The 22,250-nt window shown below is 40.7% G+C and overlaps 2 protein-coding genes across 3 annotated transcripts in view; both read right to left on the bottom strand.

The window, feature by feature from the left end:
• arhgef9a (Cdc42 guanine nucleotide exchange factor (GEF) 9a) overlaps positions 1-8,604 on the bottom strand; it is a 38,413-nt gene extending 29,809 nt beyond the window's left edge. Inside the window, exon 1 of one of the 2 annotated variants that reach the window (XM_056260090.1) lies at positions 8,403-8,604. In XM_056260090.1, the coding sequence (XP_056116065.1) occupies positions 8,403-8,411 (9 nt within the window). In that variant the 5' untranslated portion in view covers positions 8,412-8,604. The remainder of the gene's footprint in view (positions 1-8,402) is intronic. The other variant, XM_056260091.1, reaches the window with a different exon arrangement.
• Positions 8,605-14,553: 5,949 nt separating this feature from the next.
• amer1 (APC membrane recruitment protein 1) lies at positions 14,554-18,995 on the bottom strand. Its single transcript, XM_056260074.1, has one exon. It carries the CDS (start codon positions 18,857-18,859, stop codon positions 16,004-16,006), a length of 2,856 nt encoding a protein of 951 aa, XP_056116049.1. The 5' UTR covers positions 18,860-18,995; the 3' UTR covers positions 14,554-16,003.
• Positions 18,996-22,250: the final 3,255 nt, after the last annotated feature.

Raw genomic sequence — 22,250 nt, 5'->3', positions numbered from 1 at the left:
CACCCCCGTTCGAACCGCTCGAGTCTGTGGACCTAAAATACCTCTCGCTCAAAACCGTTTTTCTGACGGCTCTGTCCTCAGTAAAACGCGTGGGGGATCTTCACGCGCTCTCATCCAGCGCCGCGTGTCTTGAGTTTGGACCGAATGATTCTGTTGTCATTCTCAAACCTGGGCATGGCTATGTCCCGAAGGCGATTGGTACCCCGTTCAGGGCTCAGATTATTTCCCTATCGGCTCTGCCTTCATCCGATAGTGAGCGCGACGCCAATCTCCTCTGCCCGGAGCGGGCTCTGAGATTGTACACTACGCGCGCTGCCACGTTCAGACGCGCTGAGCAGCTTTTCGTGTCGTTTGGGGGGCGCGCCAAAGGTCTGGCCGCCTCTAAACAGACACTGTCTAGATGGATAGTGGACGCTATCGCCTCTGCTTACGCATCTAAATGCCTGCCATGCCCTCTGGGCATCAGGGCGCACTCCACTAGAGGCATGGCCTCATCGTGGGCATGGTCCTGTGGAATTTCCATTCACGACATTTGTGTGGCCGCGGGATGGGCCTCCCCGTCCACTTTTGTCAGATTTTACAACTTGGAAGTTCCCGCCTTGCAGGCAAAATTACTAGCTGTCTAACGACCAGCTCCCTAAGAAGCTGCATTACTGGGAGTCCCTCACACAACCGGTTCGCCCCTTGTGCTCTCCTTAGATGCTTATGTATACACTTCATGTGCCCGCTCTGCCGGCCTCATATTACATTCACTCCACGTTAAAAATCCCCCGGTATCACCCTGGGATTCATGAGTGGATTCATAGCGCGCACGGCGTTGACCAGGTGTTCCCGCAGCGTAAGCTAGCTTACGCAATACGAGAGAACCTCTCGTAAGAGAACGAATCGGTTACCTAACGTAACCTCGGTTCTCTCTAGAAGAGGGAACGAGTATTGCGTTCCCGGCCGTGCTTGCGCTACTAGCGTTTCGCTTCACGCTGAAATAAATCAACATATAAGCCTGGGAGAGACTGTTATATACACCATAGCCACGCCCATTCTGGCGGGCCATGATGCAATGAGCGCGCGGGCGCTTCTCATTGGCAGCGGGTTCAGCCCCGCTCTCCCATAGGCTTAAGCAGTTCTCTCTGAGCGAACCAATGAGCTGCTAGCTAGCCTGCTCTAGGTCTGCCGCAGAGGAACTGCGTTGTCAATGGATACAAATTATGAAATAATTTTTTGGCTTCAAACTCTCAGCAAAGATGAATCTTTCCCGCAGCGTAAGCTAGCTTACGCAATACTCGTTCCCTCTTCTAGAGAGAACCGAGGTTACGTTAGGTAACCTATTCGTTCTCTTGAACAAGAGTAAAAAAAAACACACAAAGCATATGTCATACATCCATAACTTGTCAGATGAGATGACTAGTTATCTACAATTTCATTCAAATAGCACACCTCAATCAAACTCACTCTAAACATTCAGTTGTGATTGTACATTTATACAGAAATTTGTACTGGATAATACAGAAACTCTTTCAAGGCAACAAGCCAGTTCTTGGGATTGCCTATAAAAAGCTATTTTCAAAACTGAAAGTCAAGAAAGTGCAGCTTCTAGTCCTCTACCATAAATGCAATTGGCTGTATTAGCTGTAAGGTAGGGCTACACCTCCCAAATTAAGAAGTATGAATTCATTTTTCTCCCATATACTGTATTTCTGTATCATAACCAAACTGTGTATGAATGTAACTGGCTCTCACGGTTCTTTTGTGTTCATATAGGAAGGAAGTTGCAATGTACAAGGTCACAGAGCTATACAGAAGCTATGCCTGAGTAACCATGGCTTCCATGCTTGAGTAAAGACGAGATGCGTTATAGTATTGCTTCCTGCTGACTTTCACATATACAGGCCCATGACAGCGACTTGAGATGATGGCAGGGTAATTCTCTACACAGAAACACTCATACATAATCAGCTCCAAGATTTCACCCCCACAACTCCAGGCTGTTTTCCTCTCTCTCTCTCTCTCTCTCTCTCTCTCTCTCTCTCTCTCAGAGGCAGCCAGGCTGTAAAAAAATCTCTTTTTTGCGCATTTAAAAAGAAACAAATGTTATGTTGTCAGCAGAAATAGTAAAATCTGTTTGATTTGTATATAGCAACTGCATTTGATACACATCACGGCAGTTGTTCTCAGTGTCACAACACACTGTGGGTAAATGCGAGAGTTCTCTGCTGATCTGATATCTAAACTCCATTACTGAAATCTGTTGTTCATGTGTACAGGGCACTGAATTACCGAACACACACACGCACACACACACACACACCTCTACAGATACACCAAGCCTTTAAGGGTTTGAATTATCGCTCCATCAGTATTCCTTTTATCTACTGTACAGAATCTTTTCTAGAGGTGATATGTATCTGTGTGTGTGCAAATGCATTACCTGTGTCCTGTACATGTTTCTAATTGGCTATGGTGGCTGTATCTGTATAACATGCTCGACAGCTTTGTGTACAGGCCAAGAAAAGTGACCGCCTATGTATGAATCACTCAATTATTCATTCAACCGATTTGTTCAAAAACGCTGCTTCATTCAGGAATGAAACAGATACTGTCTAGGTGAGTGAATCATTGAATCATTCACTCACCAGATTTACTAATCTGATTCATTCAACTGTGTGTTGCTAGGTGATGCTCTGCTGTTGTTAATTCCGCTGTCATTTGTTTAGAACTATTTTCATTGGCTGAGTAAAAACAGACAAAGCTACTGGCTAAATTGTGTCCAAGATATACTTCTTATAATTTCACAAGTCACAGTTCAGTTTGTTCATTTGTTCCTTGATTAAACTTTTGATTAAAAGGCTTTTAAAACATTAATTTCCACAATCCATTATACTAAAATACATTTAAAACTCTTAACTGAATAGTTTAACATGTTTTAACCTAATAAAATGCTATTTACCGACTCTGTTTCATATGTTTAAACTCTAATTCAAGTCATAAACATATTTTCTTCCAATGCTTTCATTATAATCTCACTCGTCAGTTCTTGGATGATTACAGTGAGTTGTTCAGAATGTTTTACCGATTCATCACTAATGTCAGGAAAATGAATGAGTTAGATTTATTGAGTTAAAACAAAATATTAATTTGAGAAACATCTCTCAGTGCAGTCTCAATAATGTTGCAACATGTTTCTTTTTTCTTTCTCTCTCTCTCTAAAGGGAACAGTAGGCAGTAGGATTATGCAAATCAGTCGGAAAAACTGCAGTGGAAAAGCTGTGTTCCTGTCCCAGCTAGCATCAGATCACACTAGAACAGAAAAAGAGAACAGCTGATGAGGATCACAACCCTTAAACATCCCAATTCATCCACAGCTTATTCTCACGTAAGATATTATTATGTGGAACTGCGTGTATCAGAGCTGTAGGCTATCAACCACACACTGAAATATTACACCGCACACATGATAAAATGAGATTATCAGATTGGATGGTGATGAATTTAGTGGGATTAAACAGTGTCTCTAAGAGCCAAACAGAGGCAATCTGTTCATAAACAGTGAGAATACAGCAGTACAGTAACACTAGCATTATAGGGCCTTGACTTTGTGTGTGTGTGTTATCTGTCGACTCTTCATTCCTCCTGCCTTTATTCCTGCATGAATGAACTGTACTCAGGAACATTCTTCCTCTTTCTCTCTTGCTGTCTTGCTCAGTCACTCTTTCTATGTGTAAATAAATGCCTTGGTGCACACATCTACAACACTGCATCCTTCAGCCAACAGCCAGACCTCACACTCATTAAATTGAATGTGGATCACGGGTTAATTAAATGGGCATCTGTTAAACGTTTGACCGAAATCACTGAGCTTTCCCTACAACTGACAACTGACAAGAGATGAGTTTGACTTTCTGTTTTAGACCATTCTGTCTTCACAGCAGAAATGGTGTGTTCTGGCTTTAGAACAAAAGTTACATGTCTGGGTTCAAAAGTAAATTGAGAATGCCTTTTGAATTACAATTCATGTTCTTGAATTTGAATTGAGGAGGTAGAATGCGGAATCAGAACTGGAAGAAAACTCCATTCCCAGAATACCTGTGTTGAATATCTTTGAGTTGCAATTAAAAAAATTCCTCATCCTGTCATTCGAAGTCAAATTTTAATTGAACTTTCTGTGAGGTGCAGCCATTTCTTCAGTTCTAGCTATTCATCAGCCTCATTTGAATCTAGACAGATTCAGGTTTCAACCAGGTTTGTTACAGCTTTCATTTTTAATGATTCACTATAGGAAATAGTCCCTTCACCAGCTCTGCACACTGTCAGCACACTCTGTGCTCTAAGAAAGCTGCGGTTCTTTGGACAAACAGCATAACAGAGGCCTAAAAACAATCAAGGGGGTGTATATCTCAACATCTGGCATGCCAGCTGCTGAAGGAAACAGCTGCTATAGGTCAACACTTCAGTTTTCACTGACTGCCATCCTTCCATCCAGGTTCCCTTCAATGAAATAAAGAGCTTTGGGTGTCTAAACAGAACATGAAGTGCCTTGTTCATTCAGCATCATCATTGCTGCACTACAGACAGAACAGCCCTATAATTCAAAGGAATATAGCATGGCATCCTTCTAGCATGGCTGCCTCAACATAGACACACACGCACACACACCTGACTTGGGAGGACAATTATGTAATCGGAGTACAGTGGGCTAGGAGTCTAGGAGGGAGAACTGGAGAAAGCACGTGGAGAGAGAGAGGAAAAGAGCGGAAGAGAGAGAGATTGCATTAAAATAGACTGCTACGCTATGGATTAAGCTCTCATAACTGGATACACACACAAACAAACTCATATATCCATTAGTTCTCAAAATATCTCGCAGAGAGAGATAATAAAAGAAACTAAATGTGCAGACAGCGAAGTAACATTATGAACCGAATGTTTTAAGGAATTATTCGACTCTTGGGCTGCTTAGCCGTATGATGCTGCTTAAGCCTGTTATTCCCTCCACATTCTGATATGAATCATCCTGATAAAACATTTTGCACTTTTCTTGAGGTCTAAATATAGATTATAAATGCTTTAAACCCATGCAGCATTGCCTGCCCACACGGTTCCTAAAACAAACACAAGCGGAGAAAACGCACAAAAGCCTTTCAGCCATGAAAGATGCAAAAGATACGTGTGTGATACAGCTCACATGAAGCCGTTGTGTGTGCGAGTGTGTGTGTGTGTGTATGTGTGTAGGTGGGTGGGTGGATTCCCAGCCCACGCTCCCAGTGCAGATGTTTCTAAATCTGGCCATTCTCTTGGTTTTCCCACTCTTTCCCGCACTTACGTAGTCATATTTTTGGATGCACATGCCTCTCCATGTGAATGTCGTGCACCAGCTCAGTGGAACCGTCCTGAAACTTCAAGTCGCTGATTGGACCATGAGATCAGAACCTCCAAACTATCTAAAGAACCTCCATACTTGTTCTGCAATCACCTTTTACGTAAGAGTTTCGGAGCTGAATCCAGTGCATTTTAAGATGGCTACAGAGGACAGGATTAGAGGCTGCTGGCATCTAGAGAGTAGGATGTAAAGTGAGTCTGTAAGCTTCCGTTTTAACGAATACGACAACATGCGCATATACGCTCAAGAATTTCCACTAAAAGACTGCATCTGTCTCTAGGGCAAATAACGCAAACTATAGTACGTCAATTGCAACATTAAGATGAAGTCACTTGCTTGCACTGGCAGTACACTTCCCAGATTTCCTTTCACCATTAACAGGTACATCAGATCTGTTGGGAGAGAAGGACTGCATGCTAATGCAAAAGGGAAATATCCTGCTATAGCCTGGCAATACAGAATGACAGCAAGCGTTCGACTTCCCACACCAGTGCTGACTGACTGATGTCTCAATGCATGATTGTGATATGTGTGAACAACCTCTTTACATGTGACAATATGTTTACATGTCTGGTGTTTCTATTTTTATTTACAAGGAATATGACAGAACTTATAATATGTTTGGTGTATTAATAGCTTCATATCAAATGTCAGTTACAAGGTATATGCAATGTACTTTGCTTAAAGGAAAACAGAGCAGCTAATGAATCAGTTTACAGAGACATTGGTGCAAAACCTTCTTTTCCTTCATTAAAGGCTTTTTAAAAAATGAAAGATGTTTAGAGATAATGTATTGTGGCTCTCAGCGTCCAACAAAGGAGTTTGATGCAGCATGCTGTCAGTGAAGTTTTCAGGAGCAATATTGTTTCTCCGTAGAGACAGTGAGTCAACGGTTTCAGCACTTCAGTGGGATGCATCCGAACCATTATGCTCCAACGCACAACTAAACCCCAGGTCTGCAAAAATGTGCTTGCAGCGTGAACACACGAAACACTAAGACTGACAGTTTGAGCAACATGAGTTCAAGGGAATGATTCAGCTGATTCGTGTTTTAGCTGATGGCAGTGATTCCGTAATCATATTTAATGAGAATACGCCTGTCTGTCCTCTAGAAGGGGCCAGGTTAAGGATAAGCATGTTGGAACACCATCGGTTTAACCAACTAGAAATGGTGAAATCCCTATCATACATGACCATCACTGTTCTGAGGTGAAAGAGGAAACTGTTAGACTCTGTCAAGAAACATAAAAGATTTACAGGACCAAAAAAAAAAGAGGTATTGCACATCTGATTTATAATTTGACCTGTAATCATGTTAAATGACAAAAGTGGTATAACATGAATTAGCTGAGTCTCTTGTTTCATTTTTATATAACATCCACACAAGAGTTTTGTCTATATTTACAAGTATCATGACTGATCAGAAGAGGAGGGATGTAGCACTTTCCAACTTTTACTGGACCAACAAAGATCACACAACTTGGGACAGTATACAAGCCATATGTGTGGCAATTATACAAACAGTTATGAGTTTTTAGCCTATGATTCATGTATTTCCATATTTGTTGACATTTTGTTTTGTTTAAAACTAAAATGTTTTTTTAAGTTCCCATTTAGAATTAAAATGCACGGCACAATAATTATTTTGAACAAGCACATTTGATTATCACCAAAAAAAAACTAAAATGTAAGTGTATTTTACACAGTGGGACAAATTGTACTAAAAAAAACTGAGTTACAGGATTCATTACAACACTCCCCTACTACAGTCAACCATATTTCCCTGCATAAAAAGTGTGAGAAATCTGATTGAACAAACCATGCAAAGGAATGTCACACGTTTAAAGACAACTTTATAGGCTAAACCCTGGATGGGGTGTGCAGTAAGACTTGGCCTCATAGGTGGAATTGTCTGGATGCATGTTTTATCTAACAATAAGCCCAAACACATAGAAATACTCTTCCCGCTTCCTCTATTGCTAATACGTGTAGTGTAGTGTGATTATAGATCAATATATCTTTATTGGATTCTCAATAAAACTATTTAACTATAGAGAAACCAAAAACAATAGTATGTTGCACAAGAAATGAAAGATGTGAGAGGCAGAATGAGCTCTCTGGACATGGTCGGCAGGCACCTGTGTGATCAGTGCGATCGGCTCACGGACACACCTCAGTATTTCCCCACAAGGAAACAAAATACGTTAGCATTCTTTCACGTGCTCGTTGACCACTCGAGAGCTCCACACAACACCTACAGCCTCAAACGAAACGTCGGCCTCCGCCGCAACCCTTCACGGCTTTTACGTTTTTTATCCTCTCGAACGCTTGACAGAGACCAGATTCGCGTCATCTCCGGCCTAGCGCACAAGTCTCGTCGTTTGACACGGATAAACTGCGCACCGACGATCGTATCTGTAAAAATAAATGAAGCGGACGCACGCGTTTGTGCGTGCGCGCGCCCCGGCACTTGACTACAGAATGCCGGTCGCTCATAATCAATAAACGAGAAAACTCGCATCAGAATCACGCACGATGAAGAAAACCAAACGGATTTGGCGCACGCACACGCGTCGCGCTTAAATTAAAGGTGAGCAGCTCCTAACGGACACCGTGACACATTTAGGAGAGCGCAAAATACACCAACGTCATTGACATGCCCGAGGCTGCGCTGAGGTGCTGGGTATCCCCCTCTGTCGCGAGCTCGCTCCATCTCTCCTGTTTCCATAGCACTGGAAAGGTGAGAGTCTCTCCGCGCGGGCGGACGGACAGCGGCGCGAGGGGGAGCGTCCATTAACTCGCAGCCTCCCTGGTGAATAAAATGAAAAGGAAAAAAATACTGCACGGTGCCGAAATGTCATTCTCGCGCTTTCGCGACCTCTACTCAGCTCATGTATATCCACCATCGCCAAAAATATCCCCCTCCTCCCTCCCTCCACCAAACCACCTTCTATTTTTCTAGCCGTTAACAGAGACCGTCGGTAAGCCAGAAGAATGGCGCTCACGGGAGCATCACAGTCAGCCTCACCTTCATCATCCTCAGGGTCAGTCCCGGTCCTGGATCAGTGTCCTTTCCGCAGGTTCGAGCCCCCGACGCCAGCTGCAACCCTGTACCCGCGCCCCCGTGAGCAACGCGCGGTGTATGGAAGAGAAACGCACGTCCGGTTAGACACTGTTCCTTTCTCACGGCGAGGTGGGAGTCTGCGTCTCTCTCTCTCTCTCTCTCTCTCTCTCTCTCTCTCTCTCTCTCTCTCTCTCTCTCTCTCTCTCTCTCTCTGAAAAGAGCTGGGCGGCGCTTGTGCACACTGAACACATACACATACACATACTGAGGAGCCAACCATCAGTCAAAAGAAGGGGTGCTTCACTTTGATATTGAGGAGGCTACAAACATTACATAATTAAAAAAATATATATAATAATAATGGTTATCTATTGGCTTTTGGGAAATCGCATCATCATCATCTAAATGCAGGAAAGAAAATGTCCAACAAGCAAAAACAAAAGAAAATCATAACTGCGTGCTTTTATATCTTTCTGAGACAAACAGGCAGCACACAGAATCTCTATTCAAGAACATCACAGCCTGACAAAATATACAACCCTGCAATGTGTCCAGAGACATGCGTAAGACAGAGAGACCAATAAAAAAGGGTCCCAATATAATCTTCCAATGCAAAACAATACTCACTATAGTAAAAACTAATAGCTCTCTCAAACGAAATCAGCTTAATTTTAGCTATTCTTGCTATAGTTTTAATCAAGTTACTGCACTATTGTAGTTTATTAGATTTTTTTTTTTCATGCTTTGCATGCTAGGCAAAGTAAAAAGTAAACTAATTTGTTTTTCACAAACACTGCAATGGAATATAACCGAATAGCTATATTTATTTTGTGCAAAATCAGAATAAATTCAACATGCAGGTGTTTCTTTGAATATGAATCTGTCTTTGAGTACCTCAGATGTGTTTAATTATGTACCATGCAGACAGTTCTCTAGCTTTCTCTGATTTCCATCATTTGATATTTTTTGAAGGACATCATTCATTTTTTAATAGTTTATTATTATTTAAACATCATACGCAGGCTTAATGTAATATGATACTGAAAACATTGATCTCATGGGTGAGAAGAGATGCTGTACCAGATTACCCTCTGCCATCAGGCATAATTATATACAGTGTTTTGAAATCACACAGACAACAGCCACACAAGAGCTGAGAATGAATGTGATGTTTGAATCACAGCTTCATTTCTAAGATCTTAATGGCTGTAAAGAGTGAGCTGCTGCTTGTACACTATCGTTTAAAACGCTTGGGGGTCATTATGATTTTTTAATGTTTTTGAAAGTCTCTTATTATGCTCAACAAGCTTAGTTTATTTAAAAATAGAGTAATATTGTGAATTATTATTACAATTTAGAATAATTGTTTCTATTTATCCCTGTGATGGCAAAGCTGGATTTTCAACAGCCAGTCTTTTATTGTCACATGATCTCTCAGAAATCATTCTAATATTATGCAGATTTGGTGTTATTATCATCAATGTTGAAAACAGGTATGCTGCTTAAAATGGTTCTGGAAACCATTATTCATTTTTTTTTTAGGATTCTTCGATGAATAGAATGTTCTAGAATAAGAACAGCATTTTTTGTAACAATGTAAAATGTATTTTTGATCAATTTAATGCATCCTTGCTGAATAAAATATCTCTCAATATGAGGTTATAATATGGTCATACAAGCTGCATAAATACTAATTATATAAGCCTTAATAAAATAAACATTAAAAGGTCATTCGATTCCCAGACAATGCACAAATAATAGAAACGCCTACTGAAACACTGTCAACTTTTCATTTAAACTCCTTGTATAATCTGAAAGCTAAGCCAAAACATCTCCATCATTTATAAATTGATTGGGAGACAAATGAACCCTAATCTCACAAATCTGTACTGAAAAATAGCACGACAGAAAGAGACCCAGAATGCTAATCCAGATGTACTGTTCTATTGTTACAATCTTTAGCTGACTTTCACATTTATGTATATATTTTTGTAACATTATGCAATGAAGAAGGAGAGATGATGCAACAAGCATTCGGGGGGATCACAGCTTCCCTCTCTGTGTCCCGAGGTTTCCTGTGATCCAGCTCTTTCAGACGTAAGAGTTTATTATAGCAAAACCAAGGCAGGACAGTGTGTGAGTTGGGATGTCACTAATGGACTCAATAGTTCGGAGCATATGCGTGTATAACAGAGAGGGAGTGGGTATGTTTGTGTATAAAAGCTTTTGGAGACAATATGTTCTCTCCATGCAGTTTTAACCTTTAGGCATCTTATATAGACACAAATAGTCATCATAAGCTTTACCTCATTCCCAGAGCACTATTTAGAATAGTGTATTTTGTGGCATATGTGTTTTGAGTCATAAATAAATCAGCTGAGAAGAGAGCACACACTTTCATAAATAAAACATGAAGCTATATTTGCTTTTATAATGTGGAAGTCTTGCTCTATCTATACATAAAAGGAGGTTTTGAAGTCTTGAGGGCCAGGCTAATGTCATTTCCAGAGATATGGATGATTTTAAGAAAGTGATTTTTACTACTATTAAACCTAAAATCTCAAAAATACCATTATATTACTGATAAAAATATATGGCCTGGTTTCACAGACAGGGCTTAGATTAAGCCAGGATTAGGCCTTAGTTCAATTAGGACATTTAAGTAACTTTTTTAAAAAGCATGGTGTGCATCTTGAGGAAAAAACAATGGCACTGACATATTTTAAGATATGTCAGTGCAAGTTGCTTTCAGTTCAGACAGCCTTGTCTGTGAAACCGGGAATAAAAATACTTATAAAATTTAGTACCAAGCATGTACACAAAAGGTATGTATATAATGGTTCTAAATGATCTCCATATTAATACACCGCTTATTTGCATGATTCTCCAAGTTTTCTAAAAAATACTATTCAAATTTTAACTTAAGTCTAAAAATACTATTAAATTACCAGTAAAAATCTAAAATTACTTCTAAAATATGGTGTTAAGCAGTACAATGGAACTTTGATTGGTACTAAATGATCTCCATATGCATACACTGTTTAATCACATGGTTCTTCAAGGTACTTCAAAGAATACCATGGTATTCTTTGAAGACTATTCATAATGGTATTGTCCAAGAATATGGATCCATGTCCTGAAGTTTCTTTCCCTTTCAAGATTAAGAAATCAGAGACAATCGCAATAATAGCAAAAGTACAAGCTTGTCTACAAACTCTCCAATACCCATGTGTGTGCATGACATCTGGGATGAATGCCAGGAGTGTTAAGGGAGCGAGAGAAAGAGACTGAAGGCTTATGTAATATACTCTCTCCTGAGAAAGAGACTCATCACACACAGCTCCGTGCCAATGGAGGAATCATCAACATGCACACGCAAACCATGTGGAAATAGGTCATATTAAAATCTGGCCACAGTACAAATCTGGTGGTAGGCCAAAACTACCATGGATTTTTTTGGAATATGCCTTTCTTTAAATGACCTTACAGTGTGCACTTGTAACAGAGTTTAGTGAACCAGCCATCTGTTTAAATTCAGACAAACATGTTGATAATGTCAACATGACTGTCATTCCCCACAGAGAAAAACATTTCCAAAGCGCTGAGCGGGCAATAAATAAACTCTGAATTATGTGGTTTTTCCCTTTGTAATATAATATTGCAGTTGCATAGGAACCCTGTGAGTGCATCCTGCAGTGATGCAATGGAATTCTGCATGCTGATTGGTTGAGGTCAGGACAGAGGAAGTAAACAGGCAAGCCCATCAGTCAGTGTGCTTCAAATGCTGTGTGAAGTTCAACTTTGAAACTTTATTTCCACAAATCTACATCAGTTGTGCACGCTATGACTCACCTGGATGACTTTATAAGCTTTTGTAAGTTCTTAGGCACCAGAACTACACACAATATCAAAGCACTGCTGCTGTTTCAGCCATATTTTTAGGTGAGAGTGCCCTCTAATGGAGTGGCGGACTAGCCCCATAGGGAAAATAAGAGCTCTTTGACATCTTGAGCAAAAAGAAAACTTTGGTTTCATTTTTTTTTTTTAATCTCACTTTAAGACAGTGTTTTGCATTACAATATTCTCTAAATATATTTTTTATATATAGCCTATTAAAATCTTTAAAAAGATTATTTCATAACTCATGTCATTTGTAAGTCGCTGTAAAAAAATTATATGATCAATAAGTTATGACATGTTTTTACATTGCTTTAACTCGTCAAAATAATTTAAGCAATGTTCAACTTATTTTTATACGCTATACAAGATTCAACTAATTTAAGTCAGTTTAATGTAATTTACGTTGAGATTACAAACATCCAAGTTGATTGAACTTAATTTAAGGCAGCAACTTTTTTTTTTTTACTACAGTGTGACAATGCTAAATAAATGAAGCTAAATGCGTAAATCTGGCTAATTTATAGAACTGGATTAATTTACTGAGTGATAGGGTAACAATAACATCACATGACACTAAATTTATACTGAATTGTCAACACATGTAACCATACTAAGGCCTACAAATGGACAAACATAATAATTTACTAAAAGGAAATAACCTGAAAGATTTTCAGGTTTTTTTTGTTTTTTTTAGAATAATAAAGTGCTCCTTCAGTTTGATAGTGTAAAATGTTTCCACCAAATATATTATGACATCTGCACAAAATGTTTCTTTATTGTGCAGTCTAAGGATCGATACATTGGTTAGACACAATTTCACCAGTAGAGGGAGCCAAAACCTGATGTGATGCTCAAGTGATCGCGGATTCCTTCTTATATTTATAATGCACATACAAGGGAAAAGCGAGCGGGGAGGGAACGAAAGACAACATGACACATCATTTGTTGTCCATCATAAATTGCCTACATTTATTATTTCCTGCCCAGCTCATAACGGTAAAACGTGCACGACAGCTTCAACCAGTTTCCATGACAACTGGAGCCTCCTTGATTTTAGAACGGAGACCACCTGTCAATCAAACAAAGCATCATCACAGCTAATCAGGCAAATGCCTTATAGCTCAGGAAATAATAAGGCATCGACCAATGCTGTTTTCACCTAAGTACCACATCTGTGATGCATTGGCCCAGTTAGTGTTTCTCTACGCAAGCAATTCCTTTCAAACTAAGAAAATTACAGTGCACAAGTCAGTGCACGAGAAAAGCCAGCAGCCATATCACCCTGTAGCCCAAGACTGGTTTCCCACTGAAGCTAGTGCCTGGATGGGACACCTCCTGAAAAAACCAGGTTGCTGCTGGAAGAGGTGTTAGTAAGGCCAGCAGGGGGTGCTCACCCTGTCCCTGTGGTCTGTGTGGGTCCTAACACCCCAGTATAGTGACGGGGACACTATACTGTCAAAGAGCACCGTCCTTTGGATGAGACGTTAAACCGAGGTCCTGACTCTCCGTGGTCATTAAAAATCCCAGGATGTCCTTCGAAAAAAAAAAAAAGGGGTTTAACCCCGGCATCCTGGCCAAATTTGCCCCTTGGCCTCTGTCCATCATGGCCTCCTAATCATCCCCATATACTGATTGGCTTCATCACTCTGTATCCTCTCCACCAGTAAGCTGGTGTGTGGTGGGCGTACTGGGGCAATATGGCTGCCGTTGCATCATCCAGGTGGATGCTGCACATTGGTGGTGGTTGAGGAGATTCCCCCTTCCGTATGTAAAGTGCTTTGAGTACCCAGAAAAGCGCTATATAAATGAAACAAATTATTATTATCATTAATTAAAAGCCTATGATTGGTCACGTACACCTACAGTTTGGTTTGGTAAAGGTCATGACTTTACATTCCTCATTTTTGTCATTAAAACAGACATTACAGTCTTGATAGGTCAAACAGAGTTACACTTTTATGCTGTCATATAACCATATTATACTATATTAATACATATATAAAATATTATGTTAAGGCTCTTGAAAATCTGCAATGCAAAGCATTTACAAAATAACTTTTTATTCTTTTAAGAGTTAAAAAAAATCTTTGATTCTCTACCGACACTACATTCAAAAAGGCCAAATCTGTAAAACTGCACTACTCACAAAACGACTGCCGTAGCAAACTCCAGCACTTCTCACTGTGCTAAAAAACATTCCACAAACTTGCAAAACTGAAGTCTCAAGGGTTTATTTCCAGTCAATGTTGATTCCTGTGTGGAAAGAGATTGTGTCAGGGGTACGATGGGGTTGATATGTTTTTAAACCTATTTGACAATGATAACATTGAGGCTAATGAAAGTTAAGTTGTACTGAGATGTTCTAACATTCTTTGTCTATGTACATCCTTGTGTATTAAACAAAACGCACACATAAAATGCTTTTGGTTTTCTAATTTCACTAATGCGAGTAAGGGGGGTGGGGGTTCTTTGCAAAAAAAAAAATAACAAAGCATTATAAAACAGCACTAGATTCCAAAGGTTACACAAAGGTTGGTTCATTCTTAAAAGCTGAATATAAGCTCTGGCTAAAAATGGTAAGTCCATTAAGCTGACTTTGGCATTCTGATGAGGGTAGATGATTGTGACTGTAGCACAACAGCAGAGAACAATCACATAACGTCATTAAAGGCTTTACTGACATTCTGTCTCAAATGACTGAAGATAGTACCCTTTGATTAACAACTAGCCTACATAGATCACATTTACTGAAGACTTTGGGCCAGATCTGATTCTCATGAATGCAGAGAATACTCAAATATGCAAATATCCATACAGTGAATACAGTACATTATGTTCTCCCAACTAATCACATACTGTTTGTTTAGCAGCAAAAAAGGAAATAAACCAGATTCTACACACATATCCTTGAGTCTTCAGTAAATAGAGTGTACAGAAGTGTAACAGGGGTGTTGGCCAAAATGCCACTGAATACGGCAGATGTGATTTAACAGTCCTATGAATGTGGTCTGTGCTATGCCAAAAACAAACATGACCATATAAAATTAGAAAATAAATGTGAGGTAAGCTAACTAAGATATTTAAAATGTTCCAAGATGTAAACACTAAAACCTTGAAACATATAGCATTTTTTTAATTAAAAAAAAGCGTTGTATTAAAATTATTTGTTCATCAATTCAAACTAAGTTTGATATTTAAACAGGATTCTAAGATGATATTGGTTTCAATGTGCTAATGAAGGTTTTCATTCTTATGCTAAAATAAGTCATTTGTAGCATTGTTGTCTTTTTTTTGCAAATATAATTATAGCATATCCAAAACATCCAAACAAAATGGATAAATTCAATGGCAATACCTGGCTACATAAATGCAAAGCAATATGGCATCTATATATAGATAGCACCTGCTAAGTAATGCTGTAACACACAAGGTACAAATACTCAAACTAGAAATAGCTCAAAAACTACACAGTACATGACAAAAGAAAACTATAGCTTATCCGGCAGTAACAGCAACTACTGTGTGTGTGTGTGTGTGTGTGTGTGTGTGTGTGTGTGTCTGTGTGTCTGTGTGTGTGTCAGAATGTCAGTAAACATCCAGCATCGTCTTTGGTGACGAGACTTGTCTATTTGTATTATTGTTTTATTTTGATTGAGAGAGATTGTTTATAATTTGGGTGTTGCAGGGGTGAAGCCACCCTCAAGTTCTCCCCTCCTGTTCTTCATGGTAATTTCTCGACGGTCTGCGGATTGCTCAGAGCGAAGATGAGGCACACCTTGAGTGACTCCGACAGGTCGATTCTTCCACTGCGTGCCTGTTGGGGGATAACTGCAGGGATAAAGCGCATCACCTCCACCAAACAATATCTCCCTCTCACCATCCGCTCTAGTGGCACCAGGGAGGTTAGGATTATGGCAGTTGTTCTTTAGGGGGAGATGTGAAGGTCTTACAGTGGATTGGCTCACATGTGGCAACTTTGTTTCTTGCTGAGAAGAGTTGGAGTCAAAACCCCGGCCATGGCCCCGCCTCCAACTATCAACAGTAACCCTGCAGGGTTGTCGCGGTAACGGCATTTCACTACAATCAGTAGTCCTACACTGTGAAAACACAGCCCCCTTTGAGTCATAGTTGGTTACGCTTGTGTAAAGCTCACTTGTCTTAAACTCCAGACAGTCAGTGTCAAGAGAGCGACTGCGTCGATTTAGTGATAATGGAGCAGGGACTGGCGGACAAGGTCGACCCAAACTGAGGTGGCGAGGAAGGCTTGCGATGCCCCAAGTGTTACTGAGAAACAGACTTTGTTCATAGGCATCGAAAGTACGCTGGTCACACTCGGCAAAGGCATCTTGCTGAAGGTAACAGCCATCATCCTCGAAGGGTTCGTAAGGAGAAGCCAACTCTTCCTCTTCCTCAACAAGCTCGGTCTGCTGCTCACACTCACCCTCATTTTCCATGTCCACCACATCAAATGTGACAATGGCAGGCAGGGCACTCAGACTCGGGCCATAAGGAGAACTTGACTCTGAGCCATCAAGACTCTCAGTTGAGTTGCGATAATGCCGTGTGTTCTTTGTGAAATCTACCAGCGCTTGGGAGAAACAGACCATCAGCTCTTCTTGGGATTGGCGGCAGCCTCTGGTGGGTAGTAAAGGGCTTTGATCCTCAGATTGAGGCTGCGGTCTGGTTGTGTCGGTGACATGTGAACTAAACCCCGAATCGGCACGAGGTGCAAACAATGGACTCTCCTGAATCTGGCCCCTGTTGAGAGGGACTGGCTCTATTACAGTCTGGGATCTCGGTGGTGATTGGGGATAGTGCTGATTGGTAACTTCTCTCAAACCTGTCTGACCAGTGTCAACTGCAGGCAGGCTTGAATCATCGTAGAAGCAGTCGTCATGGAACAGAAGCTGATCTTTGGATGGGCTTCTGAGATTCTGAAACTCGCAGCACAGAAGAGCATGCTGGATCTTGCTCAGACGCTCCTCCTCCGTCTCCATGGTTCTGGTCTCAAGACCAGTTGATGCCAGGGCATACAGAGGGTTTGTTGTATTCTTGTCGCCCTGCAAGTGGGCATCCTTCGGAGGAAGAGCAGGGCTGATCAGGCGATCATCAGGCTCAAAAAGTTCATAAAGGGCATCACCACTGTAGCTGTCCCGTGGAAGCCTTTCCTGGTGTGGACGTTCTCTACTCTCCTCCTCCATTCCTGGCGTGGCGGAGTCATAGTATCCCTCATCACTGTTGGGTGCCGACTCCTGCCGATCACTCTGTGGGCTCAAGAGGTCAGCAGAAGTGAGGGCCGTTTCTGTGCATCCCAGTGGGCTGCTGTTGGAGGTGGCACGGATGGAGCTCATTTGCTGATCAGGGGTGAGTGAAGGGCTCTCCGAGCCCCTGTCTGAGGGGATGTAGCAGACTTCATTACTAGTTTCAGATTCCCATAAGCTCTGCAAGTAATCTGCATCGGTCTCATCTGGAGTTGCCATCTCTTCCCCTCCACCTTGATATGTGACAAAACACGAGCTCCGTTTTCCTGCGTTTCGGCTGCCTCTCTCGGCAGACACAGAGCTCTCAGCGACGCTGACGTCATCCTGGTCTGCAATGATGTCTCCACAACCTGTCAGTGAATCAAAGCTCTTCAATGATGAAACATCACCAAAGATTAAGTTTTCAGAAGAACAGGATGCAGCAGGAGGCTCCCCATCAGGAACGTTCACATTCTGCTCAGCCAATCGGTCCAGTTCTGACTCAGCACCTAAGGGTTTTTGATATGTTGTCAGTCCTTCCTGTCTCCCATTTTGCTTCTCCTCCCCCTTCTCCTCTTCTTCTGCTCTCTTCCTCTTATCCAGCTCTACTTTGCACTTCCGTTTCTCAGGCACTAGCGTTACATCTTTCGTACATTCAGTGGCAGCCAATGGCAGTTTACACTCACTGCCTGCGGTTTGATTAGGCACATCTGGCACCAACTCTTCACCCTGACTGTCTCCATGGTTATCGCTACGGTCACTGAGGCTTGACATGGCACCAGGCACTGTTTCGGCATGGAAGCTTGAAGACATTTCAAGTGCCTCATGCTTTTCTAGCTCGACATTTTTGTTTTTCCTGTGTCTCCGAATGCTGCTGAAAAGACTCCGAAGACCTCTGCGCTGCCGTGGTAGAGACTGAGATTTCCCATGGTCCTCCTGTGATGATTTCTGAGGTTCACTGGAGGTGCAGATCTCAAAGTCTCCGGAGGCCACTTCACCGCTACTTTTGCCCAAATCTTCCCAGCATCCTCTACTCACCCCATCATATGTTTGGCTCTTTGTTACACCTGTTTTTGATGACCCCTTTCTTTGACTTCTGCCACGACCACTGAAAAAGTTGGGCAGAACACAGATGCTCTTCCGACCTCCAAAAAACTTGAAAGTCGACTTCCGTATTTTCACAGAAGGGGGTGACTGAGGTTGAGGGGTGTCATGGGAAATGGAGTCTTGCTGTGGACCGCCTATTACACCAACAACCTTAGTTCCTGTGGCGGTCTCCATAGTGACACAGATCAATGTGGCTAATGGAGCATGTCTGTGGTAAACTCTCCTTCCTGAGAGGCAGGGCAGAGGAAGGAACAGGGACTGTGTTTATCAGGCATGTTATACCTGTGAAAGAAACAGAAGTTAAAGACAAACCATTAGAAACAGTCAAAACTAAAAATAAATAAATAAAACAGAACTAAGAATGGATGTTCTTTGGTGATCAATTAAAGACAATTTTTTAATCAATAAATTAACTTCATATGTTATTTTAAAAAAAACTTTGATTTTATGTAATGTCACACGTTTCTTTGCCTGCTAAATAGGTTTTTCTTCCAGCATTTTAAACACTTCTGAATGTATGCCTGCCTCAAAAATAATGTAATGTAAAAACATTATCTTAAATTGTGGTAACATTGTGTACACAGAGCAGGGCCCTTGGAAAATTAGACAGATGTAATCATATTGTGTATACTGTACATGGAGGATCCTACTAACATTCTAGACAACACTCAAACTTGAGGAGCGAAGCTTGCCACAAAATTCACAATACATTTATTAAAACACTAAAAGACGCCATCTGATGCCATCTGTACTGTATATCTGTGATTGAGATGGCTGTTTTCACAGCTCAATGATAATGACAAAATTACCTTGTAAACAAGATGTATGGATTGGGCAGTAGTCTACATAGTAAAAGTAAACAAAGTGTCACCAGTCGCTCTAACAGGTTATGACATTTTGGGACTTTTTGATAAAATATTTTGAACACTGAGTTTTAATCCCAACTGCCACCAACTTACTCTGCCACCAACTTACTCTGAGTTTGTACTGACTGACCAAAATTCATACATGTTATAGACAATGCATAATAACAGGCAAGAAGAGCCCAGAACCTAAAAACAATGTGCACACTGCACAATTTCACATCAAGTGTATTCCTCCATAAAAACCATTATGAAGAAAACTGTTAAAGTGCCTTTAATGCACTGATTGAGTTTATCAGGCAGGGTCTGAATTTCATTTCAGAAAAAAGGGGAAATTCCCTTAGGTGACTCTTTGTGGTATTTGAGGGGGGAGTTTACATTAAAATATAATAATTTTGTTGCAATAGCTTACACACAGCACAAGAAAGCTTGATTTCAAACTTTTAACAGAATTTATATTAAAAAAAATGAAAGGGGGAATCTACTCAACCACCAGAAATGTGCAGCATCCACCCGAATGATGCGACGGTTATACTGTTATACATTCGTTTTCTTTCTCAACTGTTCACATTCACTTAAGACTTAAAATGACCATTTACGTGAATACTCGCTGAGTTTTGACAATTTTGTGTGTATTTGACCATTTAAGCAATGCATAATAAGCCGCGAAAAATAACTCAATTTGACAATCGCAAACGGTTTGATAGGTGGCTTTATGTATGCACGCTTTGGCTGAGAGCGCACAAACAACAATCTCTCAGAGAACGCAAGAGTACTGAGGGCAAGTTCACATTACAACGATGTACTAAAAGCTGAAAAGTTTTTCCTTTTTTCCTTAAACGATCCCCGTTCACACAGATCCACGAAAACAATTAAAAATGCTGTATTATGCATGCCAGTCAAGTATTTGGTGAGGTCAGTTTATAAAGAAAAACTACATGCCTAGACTGAACATGACATCACCGTTTTCACAAATTCACATTTTTGTAGGGACCCCTGAATGTTTAAAATGGCAAGAATTAGGGGCCATTTACATGACAATGGCGTTTAGGGGGAAAACAGGTTTCAAAGTACAAGTTTTTGAAAACGATACAGTTATTGTCTCAGTGAAATACAAATACTCCTATTTGTAAAAAAAAAAAAGGTGGCATCACGCGCATGCGTATTACGTGTTCAGTGACAGTCTATTAGGCGGATAGTTTTTCTTTACAAAGTGACATTGACCTGCTTCTGATAAATGCACAGAGCATTCAATTAATGGATATATGCTGCTGCTGCTAGAGAGAGGAAGACCCCCATAGCAGATCTAGGCAGGTGGTGCTGGGGAGGCGGAGGACTAGAAGAAGAATTTGCATAGCTTGCTGAGTTAGAGTATTCATTTGGATGTGCCATGGTTGTAAAGGGATGTGGTAATGGATACGTGAAATCAATTCGCTGACTGTGAATGGTACATTAAAACAACCAATCAGAACGTTAATAGAGTTTCATGGCTAAACTACCCATTTTGTTTGTCTGTCAAAAGCTCCATGAAAAGAAGAAAAACCTGAAATAATTCAGCATTTCAATTAACTACTAGCCTATATTCGGTAAAGAAAAATATACAAAGTGTCTATTACAAATACATTAATAAGATTTCTTGGGCTCATATAGATAATTCTCAAGTAAATACTCTTCAAGTAAACATGGCTGCAATGCTTTACTGAAACTGTAAAACAGTACCACATATACCTTTTGTTAACAATTGTCTACTGGGTCTTACTGAGCATTATATGCACTGTAGTTTCCCCACTGGTTACAACTATCATCAATAATAAAACATATCATCATGCAGTGTAGTTTAGCTATGAAATGAGTCAATTACATTTGCACATCTATAGGTCGAAATAATTTGGATACATTTGTTAACCACTGAGGCAGACAAGTTAATTAAATAAGGAGAAAACAGTAAAAAAAAGGCAGCAAAGTGACAAGTCTTGCAATGCAACACATAACGTGAGTGAAGTTCCGCTGGATTAAACCCCTCAAAACAAAAGCTGAATGAAACCAACGGGCCTGAACACTCACTGTATGTTCATCATAAACAAAGGAAAATCACATACAGATAGCGTGCACTCAGAAGAACTACATCATATGGACCAATTACACCGACTACTGCACTAAGAATATTATTAGTAACAAAAAACTTCTATCAACAGATTGCACACCGTGTCCCCAGCTGGACACCATCACTACGAAATGAACGCGCAACTGGCGCGCGCTAGCCCAGACGCTAACCAGCTCCCGACCGCTTCACTGATATTCACATAACTTGTATACATAAACAGCTGCTTCTGCAAGCCCACTCACACAGTGAAAGAGCGAATAACACAGAGAGATGGAAACATAAGCGATACTCGCCTTATTTGTCCATCTTTTCCGCCCGAGCGTGCAGTGTTGTGCTCTCTCCTCGCGCAGCGCTGGAGGAGCTCGCGGTTGGGATTCACTTTGTTCAGTGAGCGCTGGAGCGGCTGGCGGCGTTTCCGTGCTACGTGCATTTTGGGAAGTGTAGTACCATATCTATTTATTTTACTGTATGGGCATATACACAGCAGTGACAGGAAAAAAATACGATAAGGAGCCAAAATTAATATTACTAAAAAATAATAACAACATACAATAAAATAACTAACATTTGACAAGACATTGATGAAAATAAATTAAAG

Source organism: Rhinichthys klamathensis, unplaced genomic scaffold (assembly GCF_029890125.1).
Source record: "Rhinichthys klamathensis goyatoka isolate OS25496 unplaced genomic scaffold, OSU_Roscu_1.1 h1tg000172l_1, whole genome shotgun sequence".
Classification (NCBI taxonomy): Eukaryota; Metazoa; Chordata; class Actinopteri; order Cypriniformes; family Leuciscidae; genus Rhinichthys; species Rhinichthys klamathensis.
Note: the sequence above shows the minus strand (reverse complement) of the source record. Positions and strands in the feature narration are given on the sequence as shown.